General features: G+C 35.2%; 1 protein-coding gene across 1 annotated transcript; it reads left to right on the top strand.

Annotated features, from left to right (window-relative positions):
• Positions 1-718: 718 nt before the first annotated feature.
• On the top strand, positions 719-22,221 carry LOC114750564 (uncharacterized). Its single transcript, XM_028939162.1, has 26 exons — positions 719-767; positions 897-1,229; positions 1,321-1,576; positions 1,944-2,279; positions 2,374-2,459; positions 2,558-2,665; positions 2,778-3,082; positions 3,207-3,470; positions 3,559-4,310; positions 8,323-8,624; positions 13,920-14,010; positions 14,161-14,495; positions 14,609-14,864; positions 16,024-16,428; positions 16,542-16,664; positions 16,977-18,040; positions 18,265-18,681; positions 18,787-19,105; positions 19,183-19,259; positions 19,345-19,391; positions 19,568-19,977; positions 20,075-20,160; positions 20,259-20,366; positions 20,465-20,769; positions 20,894-21,157; positions 21,246-22,221. Exons 2-26 carry the CDS (start codon positions 942-944, stop codon positions 21,997-21,999), a joined length of 7,758 nt encoding a protein of 2,585 aa, XP_028794995.1. The 5' UTR covers positions 719-767; positions 897-941; the 3' UTR covers positions 22,000-22,221.
• The last annotated feature ends 647 nt before the right edge of the window (positions 22,222-22,868 follow it).

Here is a 22,868-nt window from a genome sequence, read left to right as displayed (position 1 = left end):
TATGCAAAATTTCATACACAAATTAATGTTTCATTTACTTATAAATTAATGCTTTTTTTAAAAAAAAAATTACTCTTTTAGATGAGGCTCTTAAATCACTTCTTCAATCAGTTTAATAACTGGTACAACTTTTAATATCTTGTGACGAGTAATTTTGAAGGATGCAAACGAATTATTGCTAACGTGGAGTGTGTATGAGAGGTAGCAAAAAGTTCTCTCTTGATGATCAATTCAAGTTAATTAACATGAATGTTAAGGGCTAGAAATACAACTAAAAGCATTTGTAGATGCAAAGAAAATCTAGCTAGGCTGTATCATACACAAAAGAAAAGAAAAGAAAAGAAAGCCTAGGAAAATGGTACAGAGAGTATAACCCATATTAGCAAAAAGGATATTATCAATATCATATCAACATTTATGAAAATTGGAAGATAGTGGCTGCGATACAAGCCAAATATGGTTCGTCTTCTTCACATCAAAGGCTTTTCGCGCAAATGCATGCATGGAGTTACACATATTATAAAGATAGAAAACATGTTATGCGTAGTTTTGTCCATTGAGCATATTATAAATACCCGTGACTTTGCTATCCTCTTTCCTCATCACCCACAACTCGCAGCAATTTCTCTGAGTTTGTGCTTTTAATTAGCTTCCACCACGAATCATGGAACTTAAATACACCATGGTCGTCGCCGGTCCTGGGGCTGAATGCCTCGTCATGAATGCACGATTTATCGGTTCTAAAGAACCCCTTCCACCTTGGCTAGGTGTTATTTAATTATCTACTTATATTTCTATATTCTTCTTTGCCAATTAGCTATGACCAATCATATATATATATATATATATATATATATCTCACTTATCCAAATTCACTGTGAATTATCTAATTGCAGAAGATCTTTTCCAAACCAAAGAGCAAATGGTGCAGATCAGCAAAGATGCAGAAATATGAACGCCATGCTCCCAAAGGTGGTATCAGCAGAAAGTCGTCGTCCTCCCCCTTGGGAACTCAACAATCATACGACTTTACTTACAACTTTTGGTCCGAAGATAATGGAATTCCAGTAGCATTTGATCTTTTGATCCTTGACTTTGAGATCTTCCTTGTCAGCCTCACTGTTCATCCCATTCCCAATCTTACTACTCAGCCTCTTCATTTCATCTGCAACTCTTGGGTTGACACATTCAACAACACGCATCTCACTCGTCTCTTCTTCGTCAACAAGGTACCTAATAAGTACAGTTAATTTCCTTCCAGCTAGTTCTCTTATTCCTATATATAACTATATGTATTGATTGAGAAACTTGATGTTTCAGTCATACCTGCCTAGTCAAACACCAGGACTATTGAGTGTTTTCCGAAAAAGAGAGCTGAAACTTTTAAGAGGAGATATAGATGAAGTTCCAGTTGATGAAGTTCGACAGGAATGGGATAGAATCTATGATTATGCTACCTACAATGACTTGGGTGATGTTGATGCAAGTCCAGATCTTGCTCGTCCAACTCTTGGAGGATCCACTCAATATCCCTATCCCCGCAGGCTAAGAACTGGAAGGGCCCCATCAAAAAATGGTGAGACCTCAAATACAAAGAGATAGTGACAGATCGATTTAATGACAGTTAGCTCACTGATAAATTTTTCGCAGAAATAAGTTGCAAATTCAGGAGTCAATTGCAGATAAGAATTTAATCTTTCATGACTTAATTATTATTCTCCGTAATATAAGGGTTCAAGTATGAATAGACTTGACGTAAAACAGAGGGAAAATAAGAAAGTCTTGCATTAGATAGGGTTGGGCCGCGGAAAAGTCCTGATATGGATTCTCCCCTTCTTCAAGATGCTCCTACCTCAGTAGTCTTTGTCATATTAACTATATCTAGCTATTAAATGTAATTAAATATGACTGTTCACTCATATTAGTTAAATCTGTGAAAGCAGATCCCAGCACTGAGAGCAGACTCCCTCCAGAACAAGCCTTTTCGATCTATGTTCCCAGAGATGATCGATTTGGAGACCAGAAGCTGTTTGAGTTTGTGCAAAATTTTCCCAAATCATCCATGAACCTTATGAAACCATATGTATCAGCGGAATTGGAGAAATCAGGAAAAGAATTTGAAAGCTTCGAACAGGTACTTAAAGTACTGTACAAAGATGGTTTTACATTTAATGTGCCCATAGAGGTACTGAAAGCCATTGCTGAGAGACTACCAATACCAACGCCCCCAGAAAAAGGCGATCTGCAGTTATTGTTTCCAGTTCCTGGTGTCATTCAAGGTGCCTATATTTATCTATCTAACTAAGCTCTCATTTCTTTGCCTTTATTTTTCCGAAGAAGCCATACAAATTAAATATTTAATGTTTGGAACAGATAATCTAGATGGATGGATGACGGATGAAGAATTTGCACGAGAGATGCTTGCCGGTGTGAATCCCGTTTTAATCTGCCTCCTTCAAGTGAGAAAATTAAAGTGATCAAATATGAGAGATGCAACCATTAATTTGTCTTCTCTAAATATAATTATCCTCTCATAATTTTCTCAAATTCATTGCAGGAGTTCCCCATAAAAAGCACGCTAGATATTAAACTCTACGGTGATCATACATCCAGCATAACAAGAGAACACCTGGAGAAGAACATGAAAGGGCTTACGGTTCAAGAGGTGAAATTAGAAATGCAATTTTATTGTCCTCGTCTTATTAAGGAGTTTATCATATAAAGTTTAGCATTTATATCTGAAAGAATACCACTTAAGCTTTGATTGATGCATGCAGGCACTGAATTCCAAGAGATTATTCATATTAAATCACTACGACGCATTCATGCCATACTTGAGGAAGATCAATGAAACTTCCAGAAAGGCTTACGCAAGTAGGACAATCCTGTTCCTCCAAAATGATGGGACCTTGAAGCCACTTGTAATTGAGCTTAGTTTACCTCACCCTGATGGAGATCACTTTGGTGCTATCAGCAAAGTGTATCTGCCTGAAACTGAAGGTGTTGGGGGTACCATTTGGCAATTGGCTAAAGCATATGTAGTTGTGAATGACACAGGCTATCATCAACTAGTCAGTCACTGGTAAACAGTTTTTTCACCCTTAGTAATTATACATTCAGTTATAAAATATGCAAATCATGAAGGCCTCTCCAATTAATACAATGATTAATATTTTCATTCTTCTTTTTAATTTTTGGTTTCTCAGGCTGAATACTCATGCTGTGATGGAGCCGTTTGTTATTGCAACATATAGGCAACTCAGTCAACTGCACCCTATGTTTAAACTTCTTCATCCTCATTATCATGACACCTTGTTTATCAATGCACTTGCTCGCCAAAACTTAATCTCTGCAGATGGAATTATAGAGAACTCATTCTTGCCTGGAATATATTCAATGGAGATGTCATCTGTGGTTTACAAGAGTTGGAATTTTCTTGACCAAGCCTTACCTGCTGATCTCATCAAGAGGTAAACTATAGAGTATTATTTTAAAAGAAAAAAAAGCATATAATCCTTAAGTTGATAACTTGCTAACAATTATTGGAAAAAATTTCAGAGGAATGGCGGTGGAGGATCCAACTGCTCCGCATGGGCTTCGCCTTCTGATAGAGGACTACCCTTATGCTGTAGATGGGCTCCTGATATGGGATGCTATAAAGACTTGGGTTCATGACTATGTCTCTTATTACTATGAGTCAGATGAGATCATTAAGCAGGATCCTGAGCTACAATCATGGTGGAAAGAACTCGTAGAAGTAGGTCATGGTGACCTTAAAGACAAGGACTGGTGGCCTGAGATGCAGATTCGTCAAGAGCTAATCCACTGTTGCACTATTATCATATGGATAGCTTCAGCTCTGCATGCAGCTGTGAATTTTGGACAGTACCCTTATGGAGGTTATATCTTAAACCGTCCTACTCTCAGCAGAAGGTTGATGCCTGAGAAGGGAACTCAAGAATATGCCGAGATGGTGGAGAATCCAGAGCTAGCTTTCTTAAAAACAATCACGCCAAAGTTTGAGACTCTTCTTGATCTGTCAATTATAGAGATACTGTCAAGCCATACCACCGATGAGGTTTATCTTGGAACCAATAGTATCCCTTACTGGACATCTGATGCTAAAGTGTTGGAGGCTTTTAAGAAATTTGGAGACAGGCTGAAAGAAATTGAGAAAGTATTGATAAGGAGGAATGAAGATGGGATACTGGGAAATAGAGTTGGGCCAGTGATGATGCCCTACACTCTGCTCTATCCTAGCAGTGAACCTGGACTCACTGGAAGAGGAATTCCAAACAGTATCTCTATATGAAGAAGTCGCTTGGGCGTCCTTTAAGTGTGTAAGGAGCTAGGGGTTCTATTTGGATTATTGTAGTTTGTTAATGTGTTCTTGTTTGGCAAAATTAAAAGGGGTCATATATCTGCGTGTGTATTAGGCTCTTGTAATGTGGGCGGGTCATTGTATTGGCCTTTGTACTGTGTTCCATTTGGGTTTTGTCTTGAAAGCATAAATAAGTACTACCTTCTCCTTTGATTGTTCGAGTACAAAATAAGAGTGAATTATTATTCTAGAGAGTGAAAAGATAGTCAAAGCATCTAATTAGATACCGTTTGATTGCGTAGAATCTCAGAAAAGAAGCAGGACAAAAGCGTACTAACTATGAGTGACTAGATGCTCCAAGTTGTCTTTATAATTTAATTCACTTTTAAATATCTCTGTGTTTTTTTTTTTGAGAAAAATGACAAATAAAGACATCCAAATCACTAAAATTACGCAGAGGTCACCTGAATAAGCAAAAGTACCATAAAGGACTCAGTCCCATATTGCAAATATGAAATCTTGACGAAATGTCTGAAATGCCCCTCAGTCAAGTTGTGATTTGGTCTACTAAAGTTGTCATTCGCTAAAGTAAACTTGTTATTTCCTATAGTCAGCTTGTCATTTGACATACCTTCAACCAAATTGTGATTTGATCTACTGAAATTGTCATTCGTTAAAGTGAACTTGTCATTTTCTATAGTCAACTTGTCATTTGGCTGAGGAGTATTTCAGACATTTCACCAAGATTGTATATTTGCAATATAAGACTGGGTTTCTCATGGTAATTTTGCTTATTCAGGTGACCTTTGCATAATTTTGATAATTCGGGAAGTCTTTATTTGTGATTTTCTCTTTTTTTTGGGTCAAGACTTTTAATTATCTCACGTTTTCTAAATGAAAACTGACACTTGAAAAGCCTGAAAAATGCTAAATGCTAGCGAAAGTATTTGAATTTTCATAATCCTTTGACAGCCAAAATGGGTTTTTGAATATAAACAGTTATAATTTATTTCCCTCTTACTTCACCATATATGCCATCCTTTTAGGCCCACATTTAATCCTATGTCCTCTTTAAAACCTCTGTTGGCACTCACAAACAAGAATTGAGCTGTCACCTGGACCACACTTTGCATCTTTAAAATAAAATTACTCCTCCGATACTTAATATAAAACTGATTTAACTAATTTGATTAGATTAAAGAAGTCAGGTAAGTTAGTTAATTATAAAAAATGGGACACATTTTTCCTAAAATACCATAATCATCTTTCTTAATACCACATCTTCCTCTTCTACTTGATTATGATTGAGTGAGTATCTATATGGGTAATTTAGAGAAAATTGATAAATATGATAAATTGGTCTTATATTTAAGACCAAAACCAACTTAACAATTGGGTCCTATATTAAAGACCAGAGGAGTACTTTTTAACAGTTAATAGAGGGATTGGCTTATATAAGATCCCAAACTATTTCTTTTTTAAATTAATAACTTTTCTTCTAAATTCTCCTTATTAGTTGCACATATTAAGATTTTTTTTCAATCACGATTTTAGTATCTAATGCAAATTATTAGAAGCGGTATTTTTTGAAAATCAACATGAATTTTCTACAAATTAAATAACTATTCCCTCTGATCTTTATTATATGTTTTAAATAATTAATTCATGGATAATGAAAAATTAGTTAAATTTAGTTAAAAGTAATAAATATGTTAGAAATATATTTTTGTTTCTAAGCATTCACTTATAATAAATGAGAAAATGGATTAAAGAGAATGTGTGGGAAAATGTGATAAAAGATATTATGGCAAATGAGAGAGAATAAATAATTAAGAGCAAAACTGAAAAAAGTATTAAATGTCAAGATAAATAAAAATTAAAATTCATAAAATGAACCACATTCTTTTTAAAATTTAAAGCTTATAATTAAAACCAGAGGGAGTAACTAATACCTATAGATTAATTATTGTAACTTTTACGTTAATAATCAAATAAGTAGTAAAATTTAGACACTATCAAACACTAAATACAAATATTTTTCTTAACTGAGATTTGAACCCAAATTTGTTATATTGTGGGGGGCTAACTTTTCTGTTAGATCTAATTAATTGGTGCTATGTCCTAATGAGTGACAAAAGTTTTTGTGGCTCTAATCAGTGGTCCAATAATGTTTTTGGCCAAAGTGGTCCAATAATGCTCATCTGCATATCTGTGAGACAAAAATCCAGCCGATCCTTCACCACAAAAAAAAAAAAAAAAACTAGTTCCAGTCCGTCACGTGATTGAAAATAATTTCCCCTATGATTTTATTTTTTCAATCTTTTTTAAAAAACGAAAAGGATCAAATAAGCTTATCTTGTCAACCCTCTTATCATGAAGTTAGTTTGGTTCCGCCAACAAAAGAGACTTAATTTAATCCTAAGGGGTTAACTCTTAAGAACCTTACTTCATTCTTTTCAATTTTTTTTAAATAAGAAAAGAGAAATTTGAGGGGGAAAAACTCCTGTTAAAAATATTATTAGCTCAAAGGATCTAAATGAAAATATGTTTATATAAAAAATCTGCGGGATACTAATGCTCTCTATGTGTAAAACAATATGTATCGAATCTTTCTCACCAATAATAAATCTTTTAACGTGAGACTTGTCGTCGTCTTTTCATAACAAACATATATCAGTTTGGGACTTAATATCCTCCCCGTTGCCAATCACTGAAGTAATGTATGGAGCTGGATTTCTCACTTGTTTTCCATGAGTAGGAGTTACATTTCATTGGACCACTGAGCAGAGCCAAACACTTCACCAGAAACTTTTGTCACTCATATATTATCCAAAGAAAATTTATATAGGAGGATTTGATGTTTTATTTGACAGAACATGAACAAAAAGATATGCTTTAAAAAATATCTTGATGATTCCAAAACCATGTGGTAGGAAGGGATTGGATACAAATATATAATAACACAAAGAACTTGTTTAAAATGGTTTAAGAATACAAGATAAGTATGTCGAAATGGTTTTGTCTCGTAAAAGTGTTTATAAGTACTTAAACTAAGTAGATTGCGAACAAGTCCAAAATAGATATACCGTGGTTTCCCTATTTTTGTGAATATAAGTATTAACTGCACAACATGAAATCTGATTGTTTTTCGAGGGAACTTCAAAATAACTTTGAAAAACATACACATTGCAAAAGTTATCATATCACCAATATTTATACATAACGTAGTCTGAAAACTTAACTCGAGTGTGCCAATTATATTAATGAACCAGTTTCCTGAATGGTTTGACTAGGAGTTTTATGAAAATGGTAGGATAGTAGCTTTCGTACAAATGCATGCATGGAGTCACATGGGTAAAAAAGGAAAAAAAAAAAGAAAAGGAAAAAAGTTCTCCATGAAGTCCGTTATTGATCATTACATGTCTCTGTAAATACCCGTGACTTGCTATCCTTTTTGCTCCTCACCCTCAACTTGCAGAACCAGTTTGGGTGATTATAAACTTATCAGATCTAAATCATCCATATCTTATTTGAATGGTCTAGATTTGATTTCCTTTTTATATTTATTTATTTTTTATTTATTCAAAACAATTATTTTAATACATTGAGAATCTAAAATAGGAATGATCTCTTAACTATCATTCTTTTCAAAAATAGTTTTTCTATTTAAAAATAATTAATTAAAAATTTTAAATTTGGATCGTTTAAATAAAATATAAATGGTCCAGGTCTGATGCATTAAAGTGAAACTAAACTACATTCTCTGAGCTTGTGGTTTTAATTAATTACCTTCCACTACAAATCATGAAACTTAACACCACTGTCGCCTCCGGCACTGGGGCTGAATGCTGTGCCATCGCGGGCCGATTTATCGGTTCTAAAGATTCCTTTTCCTTCTTCCACAGGTGCTTATGTATATGTATGTACTCCAAAGTCCTTATAATCATATTCTTATTCCTCTTTGCCATTATGAATCGAATTCACTGTGAATCTAATTGCAGGCGACGATGTTGCAAAGAAAAGAGCATACGTTGCAGATCAGAAATACATGCAGAAGTATGAAAGCCATGCTCGGAAAGATGGTATCGGCAAAATGTCGGCCTCCTTGGGTACCCAACAATATTCACACGACTTGACTTGCGACGATTGGTCCGAGGATAAAGGAATTCCAGAAGCATTTGATTTTTTTCTTCTTGATTATGAGATATTCCTCGTGAGCCTCACTGTTCATTTCATCTGCAACACTTGGGTTTACCCATACGTCCCCATTATACAACTCCCTCGTATCTTCTTCATCAACAAGGTACGTACATACCTACATTTCCTTCCTGCAGGTTCTCTTATTTATATATATTCCTTTAACTTGGAACAATTCACATATATTGATTCAGTAACTCTCTTAATATTTCAGTGGGTGCATTCCGAAAAGAAGAGCTGAAATTTTTTTAGAGGAGATACAGATGAAATTGAAGGTGATAGAGTTCGCAAAGAAGGGGATAGAATCTATGATTATGCTACCTACGATGACTTTGTTTAGCAAGCCTTCACATTCTATATTATATTCGTGAGTTATTTCCCTCCTCAAGCTAAATACCAACCTTATGCTAAGAGTTGGACGGTTTTAAGTTACTATAATTTTTAAGATACTGTGTCCAAAATTGATGGCTGCATGGGAACATGCGATAATGCTTGAGTGAGAAGTTGTGGTTAAATTGTCATATTATATCCATCATTTTGATTGATCTATAATAAAGCATAATATGCAAATGTAATTATTGTACCAAATGAATAATAAGCCTACAATATATTGTGTTTTAATTCAAAGAATATAGCACCTCTGTTTGACATGGCATTAGAAATCATTTATAAGTACGTCTTCTATTATCTAAGACAAAATTTCTCTCACATATTTAGTTATTTATGTCGTATTTTGTGAATTAATATTAAAAAGTGACTCATAAATTATTTCAAACATGCCCATAATCTTGCTTATAGATTGTGTCCAATGACTTCTTTATTAATTTAATTTGTATTTAATCCAGAAATCACCCAAAATCTCTTGACCTTAGAAGTCATGTCTTCTTCAATAGGAGCTGTGCGGCAAATAAAGAAATCAATTTATTCTGCATTAAAATAAAAACGTGCCAATATGATATGGACAAATATGAGGCAAAAATCCACGTCGCTCATTTGGCTGTAATCAATTATTCAACATGGTCCCTCTGCTGCTTCCCAAGGTGCCGCCAAACTCAAATGAAAGATGTGGAGAAGGCATCCGAGGAAATTACAAGTCGCTAAAATAATTAAAGAAAAATCACTGTGTGGTATCCATCTCACAAGAAAAGAAAATGTAAGGAAAAATTATTGTGAGGTGTAAAAAAATAATTATTAAAAAATCTTAATGAGAAGTGAGTAATTAAAACCTATTATCATTTTTTATATAAGAATTTGTTATATTTTTTAATTAAAATTTGTCATTATGAATATTTAATTTTTATGCAGCTTCTTAGTAAATATAATTTTTTTGACACCTTCTAATAATTCTCCTAAAATGTAATTACTGGCAAGTGAATGTAAATTTCAGTTTGGTTGCCAAAAAAAAAAAAAAAAAGAAGGACAAGCTTGAGCACAACGAATAGTCGCAAGATACATATTACTCACTTGTTCCCAAGACTCTTCATAATTACTACCTCATATTTCTAACATAAGAGCTGGTGTCTAATTTGAGTAGATTAAAAAAACTAGTTAAGTTAGTTATTTATAATAAATATGTGTTGTTTTTTCTAAAATATCTTTGCCAATCAAGTATATTGGCTAGAATTACTGTTATTACAATGTCTATCTTAAGAAAAAAATAGATAAATATGAGAGACCAAGCAATTAGAGTCTTATATTTATGACTAAAATAAAAGTTAAACGAGTTTTTATATTAAGAATTGGAAGTAGTATGTTTTATAAATTGTTGGAACCTCACAAAACTTCTCCAATAATTAATTTTAGATTTTTATTTATCAGTTTTTTAAATGAAAAAGGACAAAAAAATAAGGTTGTTAACTCTTTTATTAGGACTTTCATTTGTTACCGCCAAAAAAAAAAGACGTAATCTTAGGGGGGTTAAGTCTTAGGAATCTTATTTTATCATTTTCAATTTTTTTTTAAAAAAATTGAATTACATTTCATTGGACCACTGATGAGCAGAGCCAAAAACACGGGACCACAGAGGTTTTCATTACTCATTATACAAATCAGGACATTGATATCCCAACACCGACGAGTCTAGAGCTGGGAATCAAGGCCGGCTCTTCAGGGTTGACGGGCTTAAAAGGGCCGGCCCTCCAAAGCTAAAATTTTAAAAATACCCCAATTTGCTAGGCCCGACCCTTAAGCTACAGGGCTAGGGCCGGCCCACGGGCTTTTGGCCCATTTAAGAAAAAATACTATTTTTTTTATATTTATCGTATTTTTTTATAAAAATATAAAAATAAACCAATAAAATTATTAATAAAAGACATAAATATAAATAAAATTAAATCACAAATATAAAATATAATCATATATAAATATTCATCAACATCTAAGAACATCTAAAACATTGCTTAACAAGATAACAACATCTAAAAGTTTTATTTATAATGCAATTGTGCAATAAATAAATACTATCATTAATCTTTTGAAACTTCATCATCACTATAATTAATTACTTTTCTTCATAAGTGTGCTTTTCTTTCGTAACAAAAATATCAAGTTTGTCTTCTTTATAAGAATTTTATTTTTAAATTGTGCAATCTAACTATTATTTTACTTTAATGTGAGAAACATTGTTGTTGAAACTCATGAATTTCTAATTCAAATTATAGAATCACAAGTTATATAAGTATAAAAATATTCTATTATCAAATCTATAAATATAGTTTAAAAATATCAACGCATATAATATAAATCAAATCATTATTAAAGTCCAAATTAACCCATTTTTTAAAAATTTAATTGAATAAATTATTGTCTAAAACTAAATTTAATTTTAAAATGATAATAATAACTAAATATTTGAAATATTATTAATAATGTAAACAATTAATAGCATTAAAATTATATTAAAAAATAAAAAAATTATAAAAGGGCTTAAAAGGGCCGGCCCGTGGCCCTCTAGGGCCGGTCCTTTTAAGCCATCGGCCCTCCAGGGCTTATTTCCCATTTTAAGAGAAAAATATCAAACCCGACCCTCATAATTTCAGGGCTTAAACGGGCCGGCCCGACGGGCTCGGCCCATTTTCCCGGCTCTAGACGAGTCCATATTTTTCCTATTCAAGAGGTACAAAACCAAGGTTTAAATTCCTATTAGGATAGGTGTTCATATTTAATGCTTAACAGTATATTGAATATGATTACTTTTAACAAAAAAAACCCATGCCTGAAAAAAAAAATACAAATCTGCCATATTTAATTTATTAGTGAATTAGTTATAAACGCTTTCTAAATTATATATGGGCATGTTAATTTGCACATGACTTTGATACATGGTAAGAAAGATATTATTATTATTATTATTATTATTATTATTATTATTATTATTATTATTATTATTATTATTATTATAAGGTCCAAAAAGCGTGGAAAGTACCCTTTGCTTATAAATAAAGATTGAATTTGTTGTTTTTATTTCATTATTTATTAGTTTGCGCAGCTTAATACTTTAAAGTAATTGATGGGAGGGTGTAATTGGTTACACGCTGTCGATTTTCATTGTAGAATTATTGTAATATTCAATTTTTAGGTGAGACATTGCCAAAAAATTTTATAAATCCGTTAACATGTTATTAGGATTGCATATCTTGAAAAGCGTTTTAAAATAATTGGGACTGTGTAACCTTAGAACTTGTGGTCTGGTTAGCTTTTTTTAATTATGGTTTAATTGCTGTTGGGCATTAATAAGGCCTATTTTCCATACCAATATTGGTGAATAAATCCACACTTAGTATTAGTAGTATGGGACAAATTATTATGTATTCAATCTCATACATGTGTATGCATGGGATTAGGAATTAGTATTGTTTTCAATCTCACTTTCATTCAATTTGGGGGGCAAAAACAGAAAAGCTTAAGAAATGCCTCCAATGAGATGTGCATGTGTGTGTATTGAAGCTTGAAAGTAAAAGCTGAGTTAGAAATAGCTAAATTCAAACATATGCAATGAAAATTTATAGGAGCATTTGATATTTGACAGAATATGAATAAAAAGATCTGCTTTAAAAAATATCTTGATGATATAATGGTTTTATCGATTCCAAAACTATATGGAAGCAATCGAACACAAGTACATAATAGGACAAAGTAGATACAATGTGTCTTTCCTTCTTTTCTTTTCTTTGGCCAAAATACGTATTCACTCTACAACATTAATTGATGAAACGTTTAAAGTCTTGCATTGTTTTTGGAGGGAGTAATATTAAAACACACACCGCAAATATCTTCTTTTTTGGTTGGCATATCATATGACGTAGATGGAAAGAATGCCTATGTATAACATAAATAGTATTAAAACTATCTTACTGGTTGAGATGGTAAGCAGTCTCATCTAGTCTCATCCTTATAAGTTTGAATCCCGAGAAGCTTATTTGATAGTTGGACTTCAACTGTAATGCTTTTGGTTCAACAAAAATTAGTTTCAAACCCAAAACTATTTTAAGATATCTTGAATTGTACAAAAAAAGAGTATTAAAACTCAATTTAAAACTACTAATTAGATTAATGAAACGGTTCCCCAATTGGTTTGATTAAGAGTTTTGAAGGGGACAACTAAATTGAATTTTATAGTTTTTTTTCAGTCTTCAAGTTTGAAACCATATTATTTTAAATTTAAAAAAAAAGCAATAGATCATATATATGTTTTAATAATTCTATTTTATTAAATTATGCATAACTTCATACACAAATGTTTCATTTACTCATAAATTAATGCATTTTTTATTTAAATATTACTCTTTTAGAGCATTGACTCTTAAATCACTTTTTCAATTCGTTTCATAATTGGTCCAATTTTTAATATCTTGAGAAGAAGTAAATGTTAAAAAATATGACGAGTAGTTTTGAAGGATGCAAATGAATTATTGTTATTTCGGAGTATGTGTGAGAAATAGCAAAAAGTTCTGTCTTGATGATCAATTCAAGTTAATTAACATGAATGTTAAGGGCTACCTTGCTTTAAAGAAATAGTTAGAAATACAACTATAAGCTTTTGTAGATGCGAAGAAAATATAGCTAGGCTGTATCAGCTACAAAGGAAGGACCACAAAGCCCAGAAAAATGGTGCAAGAGGGTATAATCCATATTAGCAAAAAGGATATTATCAATATCAATATCAATATTTATGAAACTTGGAAGATAGTGGCTGCCATACAAGCCAAGTATGGTTCGTCTTCTTCACATCAAAGGCTTTCGCACAGATGCATGCATGGAGTTACACATATTGTAAAGGTTAAAAACATGTTATACGTAATTTTGTCCATTGAGTATATTATAAATACCCGTGACTTTGCTATCCGCTTTGCTCATCACCCACAACTCGCAGCAATTTCTCTGAGTTTGTGCTTTTAATTAGCTTCCACCACAAATCATGATGGAACTTAAATACACCATGGTCGTCGCCGGTCCTGGGGCTGAATGCCTCGTCATGAATGCCAGATTTATCGGTTCTAAAGAACCCCTTCCTCCTTGGCTAGGTGTTTAATTATCTGCTTCTATTTCTATATTCTTCTTTGCCAATTAATTATAACAAATCCTATATATATATATATATATATATCTCACTTATCCAAATGCACTGTGAATTCTAATTGCAGAAGAAGACTCTTTTCCAAGCCAAAGAGCAAATGTTGCAGATGAGAAACAGATGCAGAAATATGAACGCCATGCTCCCAAAGGTGGTATCAGCAGAAAGTCGTCGTCCTCCCCCTTGGGAACTCAATCATACGACTTTACTTACAATTTTTGGTCCGAAGATAAGGGAATTCCAGTAGCATTTGATCTTTTGATCCTTGATTTTGAGATATTCCTTGTCAGCCTCACTGTTCATCCCATTCCCAATCTTACCACTCAGCCTCTTCATTTCATCTGCAACTCTTGGGTTGACACATTCAACAACACGCATCTCACTCGTCTCTTCTTCGTCAACAAGGTACCTAAGAAGTCCATTTAATTTCCTTTCAGCTAGTTCTCTTATTCCTATATATAACTTGTAACAGTTCATATATATATATATATATTGATTGAGAAACTCTGATGTTTCAGTCATACCTGCCGAGTCAAACACCAGGACTATTGAGTTTTTTCCGAAAAGTAGAGCTGAAACTTTTAAGAGGAGATATAGATGAAATTCCAGTTGATGAAGTTCGACGGGAATGGGATAGAATCTATGATTATGCTACATACAATGACTTGGGTGATGTTGATGCAAGTCCAGATCTTGCTCGTCCAACTCTTGGAGGATCCACTCAATATCCCTATCCCCGCAGGCTAAGGACTGGAAGGGCCCCATCAAAAAATGGTGAGACCTCAAATACAAGGAGACAGTGACAGATCGATTTAATCACAGTTAGCGCACTGATAAATTTTCCTGAGAAATAAATTGCAAATTCAGGAGTCAATTGCAGATAAGAATTTAATCTTTCATGACTTAATTATTATTGTCCCTAATATAAGTGTTCAAGTATGAATAGACTTAACGTAAAACGGGGGCAAAGTAAGAAAGTCTTACATTAGATTAGAGTTGGGCCACGGAAAAGTCCTGATCTGGATTCTCCCCTTCTTCAAGATGCTCCCATCCCAGTGGTTTTTATCATACCACCTCCAGTCTTTAATATAAGAATCCGTTTGACTTTTATTTTGGTCCTAAATATAAAACTCTAATCCACTTTACCTATCGTATTTACCTATTTTTTCTAAAGTAATCCTTGTAATAATAGTAGTTCTAACTAATACACTTGTTTAGCAAAGATATTTTAGGAAAGACAACACTTATTTATTATAAATAACTAACTTAACTAATTTTTTTAATATACTAAAATTAGTTAACTAGCTTTTATACTAAGGACCTGAGGTAGTATTAACTATATTAAATACGACTGTATACTCATCTTAGTTAAATTTGTGAAAGCAGATCCCAGCACTAGAGCCGGTAATATGGGTTGTAACCCGCGGGCCAGCCCGCCAACCCACTCTAAAGAGGCGGGTTAGGGTTGGTTTTTTTCCAGCCCGCCGAAAAACGGGTTACATCAGCCCGGACCGTTTAACCCGCGGGTTAAAACGGGTTAGCCCGCGGGTTGGCGGGCTGGCCCGTATAACCCGCCATTTTTTTTTTTTTATTTTAAATTTTTTCCTTTTTCGGTTTTCCCTCCGAGAGACCGAGACTCCTGTCTGACTCCACATCACTAAGACACTAATCTGCAAGTGCAAGTCATAACCCTAAGTGGCTAAGTCCCTTCCGTCTTCCGAGTTCCGACTTCCGGCCTTCCAGTTTCAGCCTTCCGCAGTTCCGCACTAACCAGTAACCCTTCCGTCTTCCGACTTCCGGCCTTCCAGTTTCAGCCTTCCGCACTAACCAGTAACCCTTCCGTCTTTCGACTTCCGGCCTTCCAGTTTCAGCAGTTGACCACTCCGCTCGTCAGTCGTCACTCGAGTACTCGTCTACTCGACCTGTCGACCAGCCGTCCCCGACGACTCCCCCCCGTCCCTCGCCTCACTCGCTCAGGCGCTCGGCGGCGTCGGCGCTCCATCACTCAGTCACTCCCTCCTCTCACCTCTCGGCTCTCAGTCTCTCAGTCACTCCCCAAGGACCCCAACACTCAGACTCAGTCACGGACTCACGGTCTCAGTCTTCACTCTCAGAGTCTCAGTGCGACGCTCGCTGACTGTGCCTAACTCTCACTCCCTCAGTCCCTCCGACGGTCCGAACATCACCGCTCACGGAGTCAGGGCCTCACGCTTAGGCTCTCACAGTCACGGCTCACCCTCACCTCACGGCACAGTCACCGGTCACGCAGAGGCAGAGTCCGAGAGACCGAGACAGCAGGCTCTCATCTCACACAGACACCCCTCTGACCCTCTCTCAAGTCTCGAACTCAAATCCTCAACCTCAATCGAGGCTCACTCTCGTCTCTGGCGACTACCGACAGCGACTAGGGGCTCTTGGAGTTGGTGGCTGGTCTCGCACTCTCACTCGCAGGTCAGAGGCAGAGACAGAGATCGCGTTCGCGTCGCTTGAGTCCGTCTCCCTTCTTCATCGTCGTCGAGCTCCAGTCCGGGTTCTTCGAGCTCCATTGCTCCAAGTCTCCCTCTTGCTCCGTCGGTGAGTGACGGTGACTACTCGCCTGTTGTTCTGTGCAGCTGTGCTCTCCTCTCCAGTCTGGTAATTTGCTAATTCATTGGAATACTGGATTGATTAAGTCATTAATTTAACACTTGTTAAGGCTGAGATTGTGACTGGAATTCTGGATTGATAGATTGATTATTCTTTCTTCAGTTAAATTTCAATTTTTTTAGTTATGTTTGGACGGTTTCGGTTTGGATCTGATTGAAATAGATTAGTAGAATTTAATTTTTTTTCAATGTTTTCTTGTTTGTGTAATTGTTGAATGGAAATATGGAATATCTTTTGCAGTATACGTTGTTAAACCAAAATGGGTGATGAGGCATAAAAGAAAGTATGTTGACAATGCTGCTGAAAGTAATACTATTCAAGATGAATCTGCTCCACCCGTGTCTTCTATGCCTGAATCAAATAAAAGGGCTAAAAAAACAACATCTGAGGTTTGGAAGTTTTTTACTAAAAGTATTATAGATGGCAAAGAAAAGGCTACATGTAATGGGTGTGGAAAAGTGTATTTAGTTGGTGGTAAGGATTATGGGACTTCAACTCTCCGGCGTCATGTTAATGTATGTGTGTCTCTTCCAAAATATAAGAACATTGGTGCCATGATGATAGATCAAGCAGGGAATGTGAGGGCTAGACAAATTGATCATAACAAGGTCCGGGATAAGATTGCTTTTGCTATTATTAAACATGATCTTCCATATTCCTTTGTTGAGTATGATGCAATTAGGGATTTACTTTCATATTTAAATCCTGATTACAAGAACATTACTAGAAAAACTGCTGTGGTGGATGTTTGGAATTTCTATCTTAGTCAAAAAGAGATCCTAAAGAAAACATTAGCAAACAGTCTTTGTAGAGTGTGTTTGACTTCTGATTGTTGGACTTCTATAACTGGTGAAGGATATCTTTGTTTGACTGCTCATTTTGTTGATGATAAATGGAAGCTTAATAGCAAAATCCTTGCATTCTCTAAGATGGATCCTCCTCACTCTGGGATTGAATTGGCTAAAAGGACACATGATATATTGAGGGATTGGGGGATTGATAAAAAGGTATTTTCTATTACTTTGGATAATGCTTCAGCAAATGATAATATGCAAAATTTGCTGAAAGAACAATTGAATCTGACCAATAGCTTGATCTGCAATGGAGAGTTTTTCCATGTGAGATGTTGTGCCCATATCTTGAATCTCATAGTGCAGGAGGGCTTGAAAGTAACAAGTGATGCTATGCATAAAATTAGGGAGAGCATTAGATATGTAAAGCAATCACAGGCAAGGTTCATTAATTTCAAGAAATGTTGTGACAATGTTGGGGGTATTGAAACTTCAATGGGTTTGAGGCTAGATGTACCGACTAGATGGAATTCAACATACACAATGCTTGAAAGTGCTATTAGATATCGTCGTGCTTTTGTTAATTTAGCTTTTCATGAACCCATTACCACTATTGTCCAACAAATGAAGAGTGGTCTAGAGCAGAAAAGATGTGCACATTCTTAGAGCCTTTTGCGGTGATAACAGACATGATTTCTGGCTCATCATATCCCACTGCTAACATGTATTTCATGCAGATATTTACAATTGAGTTAATGTTAAAATCACATTTGGATGATGAAGATCCAGTGATTCGGGATATGGCTGTGAGAATGGTTGAGAAGTTTGACAAATATTGGAGTGATTATAGTGTAATTCTTTCTCTAGCGATTGTTCTTGACCCAAGAATGAAGTTTGATGTCATAAAGTTTTCTTACTCAAATCTTGATCCCATCAATTATAATGATAAGGTTGAAAACATTAGGAGCAAGTTATACTATGTTTTCAATTATTATAGAAATATGGGATCATCAACTTCATCTTCGGTCCCTTTTGTTGGAGAATCAAGTTCAACTTCTAATCTCAATGTGAGAACTGAGATGGCAGCACCACCTTCTGACTCTACCTCTCATGATAGTGATGATGAAGGCACCACCTACTTGAAAGCTTTTAGGGTGGGTTTGAAATTCTTTAATACTTATGACTTAAATGTCTTTTTTGCTGTCCCTTTTCATTACTTAGCTTTTACTAATTCTTTATTTTAATGATTAATACTGCAGAAATATCTTACATGTAAGAGCAAAGATGCCACATCAATTGAAAAGTCTGAGTTAGACTATTATTTGGAAGAAGTGCCCCTTGATCCTAATTTGTTTGTGAAATTTAATGTTTTGGAATATTGGAAGACTAATGCAGCTAGGTTTCCATGCCTTTCAAAGATGGCATGTGATATTCTTAGTATTCCAATTACTACAGTTGCCAGCGAATCAGCTTTTAGCATTGGTTCAAGGGTTCTCACAAAATATCGAAGTTCTCTTCTTCCAGAAAATGTTCAAGCTCTTATTTGCACTCGGAATTGGATTCTTGGTTTTCCTAGTGGTAATATATTTGTTTTGTATATATTAAGCTCACCATAGTAGTAAATATGCTAACACTTTTTTTTTTATATGTGGCAGATACATCCGAGTCCGACACCAAGAAGAAGGACATTGTTGATGTTGATCTTTTGGATGCTTCAGATATTGCTTCTAATGTTATTATTGCAGATTGAAAATCATTAGATTAGACTTATTTTGTTTGAAAACTTTGTATGATTAAGACTTGTTGAAGCCTTGAAGGTTATGTTTCTAGTTTATGTGTTGGATTTGCTGATCAAATCTAGATTGTATAACTTATAATTGTATTTTGGTGATAGTTTGGATAAATTTATATTTCAAAAACATGCTGTAAAAAAACGTAAAAAAAAAAAAAAAAAATTGGCGGGCTGGCGGGCCAGCCCGCCAACCCGCTATGGCGGGTTAGGGTTGGCCTTTTGCCAGCCCGTCAAAATACGGGTTGAAGCAACCCGCACCGTTTAGCCCGCGGGTTGTGGCGGGCTGGCCCGCAACCCGCGGGCCAGCCCGTTTTCCCAGCTCTACCCAGCACTGAGAGCAGACTCCCTCCAGAACAAGCCTTTTCGATCTATGTTCCGAGAGATGATCGATTTGGAGACCAGAAGCTGTTTGAGTTTGTGCAAAATTTTCCCAAATCATCCATGAACCTTATGAAACCATATGTATCAGCGGAATTGGAGAAATCAGGAAAAGAATTTGAAAGCTTTGAACAGGTACTTAAAGTACTGTACAAAGATGGTTTTACATTTAATGTGCCCATAGAGGTACTTGAAGCCATTGCTCAGAGGCTACCAATACCAACGCCCCCAGAAAACGGCGATCTGCAGTTATTGTTTCCAGTTCCTGGTGTCATTCAAGGTGCCTATATTTATCTATCTAACTAAGCTCTCATTTCTTAGCCTTTAATATTTTTCCGAAGAAGTCATTCAAATTAAATATATAATGTTTGGAACAGGTAATCTAGATGGATGGATGACGGATGAAGAATTTGCACGAGAGATGCTTGCCGGTGTGAATCCCGTTTTAATCTGCCTCCTTCAAGTAAGAAAATTAAAGTGATCATATATGAGAGATGCAACCATTAATTTGTCTTCTCTAAATATAATTATCCTCTCATAATTTTCTTAAATTCATTGCAGGAGTTCCCCATAAAAAGCATGCTAGATATTAAACTCTACGGTGATCATACATCCAGCATAACAAGAGAACACCTGGAGAAGAACATGAAAGGGCTCACAGTTCAAGAGGTGAAATTAGAAATGCAATTTTATTGTCTTCGTCTTATTAAGGAGTTTAGCATTTATATCTGAAAGAATACCATTTAAGCTTTGATTGATGCATGCAGGCACTGAATTCCAAGAGATTATTCATATTAAATCACTACGACGCATTCATGCCATACTTGAGGAAGATCAATGAAACTTCCAGAAAGGCTTATGCAAGTAGGACAATCCTGTTCCTCCAAAATGATGGGACTTTGAAGCCACTTGTAATTGAGCTTAGTTTACCTCATCCTGATGGAGATCAGTTTGGTGCTATCAGCAAAGTGTATCTGCCTGAAACGGAAGGTGTTGTGGGTACCATTTGGCAATTGGCTAAAGCATATGTAGTTGTGAATGACACAGGCTATCATCAACTAGTCAGTCACTGGTAAACAGTTTTTTCACCCTTAGTAATTATACATTCAGTTATAAAATATGCAAATCATGAAGGCCTCTCCAATTAATACAATGATTAATATTTTCATTCTTCTTTTTAATTTTTGGTTTCTCAGGCTGAATACTCATGCTGTGATGGAGCCGTTTGTTATTGCAACATATAGGCAACTCAGTCAACTGCACCCTATGTTTAAACTTCTTCATCCTCATTATCATGACACCTTGTTTATCAATGCACTTGCTCGCCAAAACTTAATCTCTGCAGATGGAATTATAGAGAACTCATTCTTGCCTGGAAAATATTCAATGGAGATGTCATCTGTGGTTTACAAGAGTTGGAATTTTCTTGACCAAGCCTTACCTGCTGATCTCATCAAGAGGTAAACTATAGAGTATTATTTTAAAAGAAAAAAAAGCATATAATCCTTAAGTTGATAACTTACTAACAATTATTGGAAAAAATTTCAGAGGAATGGCAGTGGAGGATCCAACTGCTCCGCATGGGCTTCGCCTTCTGATAGAGGACTACCCTTATGCTGTAGATGGGCTCCTGATATGGGATGCTATAAAGACTTGGGTTCATGACTATGTCTCTTATTACTACGAGTCAGATGAGATCATTAAGCAGGATCCTGAGCTACAATCATGGTGGAAAGAACTTGTAGAAGTAGGTCACGGTGACCTTAAAGACAAGGACTGGTGGCCAAAGATGCTGACTCGTCAAGAGCTAATCCACTGTTGCACTATTATCATATGGATAGCTTCAGCTCTGCATGCAGCTGTGAATTTTGGACAGTACCCTTATGGAGGTTATATCTTAAACCGTCCTACTCTCAGCAGAAGGTTGATGCCTGAGAAGGGAACTCAAGAATATGCCGAGATGGTGGAGAATCCAGAGCTAGCTTTCTTAAAAACAATCACACCAAAGTTTGAGACTCTTCTTGATCTGTCAATTATAGAGATACTGTCAAGCCATACCACTGATGAGGTTTATCTTGGAACCAATAGTATCCCTTACTGGACATCTGATGCTAAAGTGTTGGAGGCTTTTAAGAAATTTGGAGACAGGCTGAAAGAGATTGAGAAAGTATTGATAAGGAGGAACGAAGATGGGACACTGGGAAATAGAGTTGGGCCAGTGATGATGCCCTACACCCTGCTCTATCCTAGCAGTGAACCCGGACTCACCGGAAGAGGAATTCCAAACAGTATCTCTATATGAAGAAGTCGCTTGGGCATCCTTTAAGTATGTAAGGAACTAGGGGTTCTATTTGGATTATCGTTGTTTGTTAATGTGTCTCGTTTGGCAAAATTAAAAGGGGTCGTATGTGTGTGTGTATTTGGCTCTTGTAATGTGGGCAGGTCATTGTATTGGCCTTTGTACTGTGTTCCATTTGGGTCTCGTTTTGAAAGCATAAATAATACTACCTTTTCCTTTGAGAAATCATACTCGCAGATGAGTTTAAAATAAGAGTGAATTATTATAGATAGTGAAAAGACAGTCAAAGCATCTAATTAGAGACCGTTTGATTGCGTGGAATCTCACAAAAGAAGCAGGACAAGAGCATACTGACTATGGGTGACGAGATGCTCCAAACTAGTTTTATAATTTAATTCGCTTTTAAATATTTCTCTGTTTTTTTTTTTTCAATCAAAACTTTTAATTATCTCTCAAGTTTTCTAATGAAAAATGACGCTTGAAAACCTGAAAAATGCTAAATGCTAGAGAGTCTGAGTATGTGAATTTTCATAATCCTTTGACACCCTATAATTTATTTCCCTCTTACTTCACCATATATGTTATCCTTTTAAGGCCACATTAAATCCTATATCCTCCTTAAAACCTCTGTTGGCACTCACAAACAAGAATTGAGCTGTTATGTAATCCATGGTCCAACCACGCTTTACATCCTTAAAATAAAATTACTTTTTAACAGTTAACAGAGGGATTTGCTTATAAAAGATCCCAAACTATTTTTTTAAAATTAATAATTTTCTGTCTAAATTTTCCTTATTAATTGCACATATTAAGATTTTTTTCAATCCCGGTTGTAGTATCTAATGTAAATTATTGGAAGCGGTACTTTATGA

This window comes from Neltuma alba, unplaced genomic scaffold (assembly GCF_004799145.2).
Source record: "Neltuma alba isolate B1F8T4 unplaced genomic scaffold, ASM479914v2 tig00001103_pilon, whole genome shotgun sequence".
Classification (NCBI taxonomy): domain Eukaryota; kingdom Viridiplantae; phylum Streptophyta; class Magnoliopsida; order Fabales; family Fabaceae; genus Neltuma; species Neltuma alba.
This window is presented reverse-complemented; position numbering and strand designations above follow the sequence as displayed.

Bases quoted from the DNA above. Each gene is read 5' to 3' on its own strand.
- LOC114750564 (XM_028939162.1), top strand. From the start codon at position 942: ATGCAGAAATATGAACGCCATGCTCCCAAAGGTGGTATCAGCAGAAAG. The intron at 2,280-2,373 runs GTGCCTATATTT...TGTTTGGAACAG, and splicing joins AGTTCCTGGTGTCATTCAAG to ATAATCTAGATGGATGGATG. The intron at 18,041-18,264 runs GTACCGACTAGA...TATTTCATGCAG, and splicing joins CAATGGGTTTGAGGCTAGAT to ATATTTACAATTGAGTTAAT.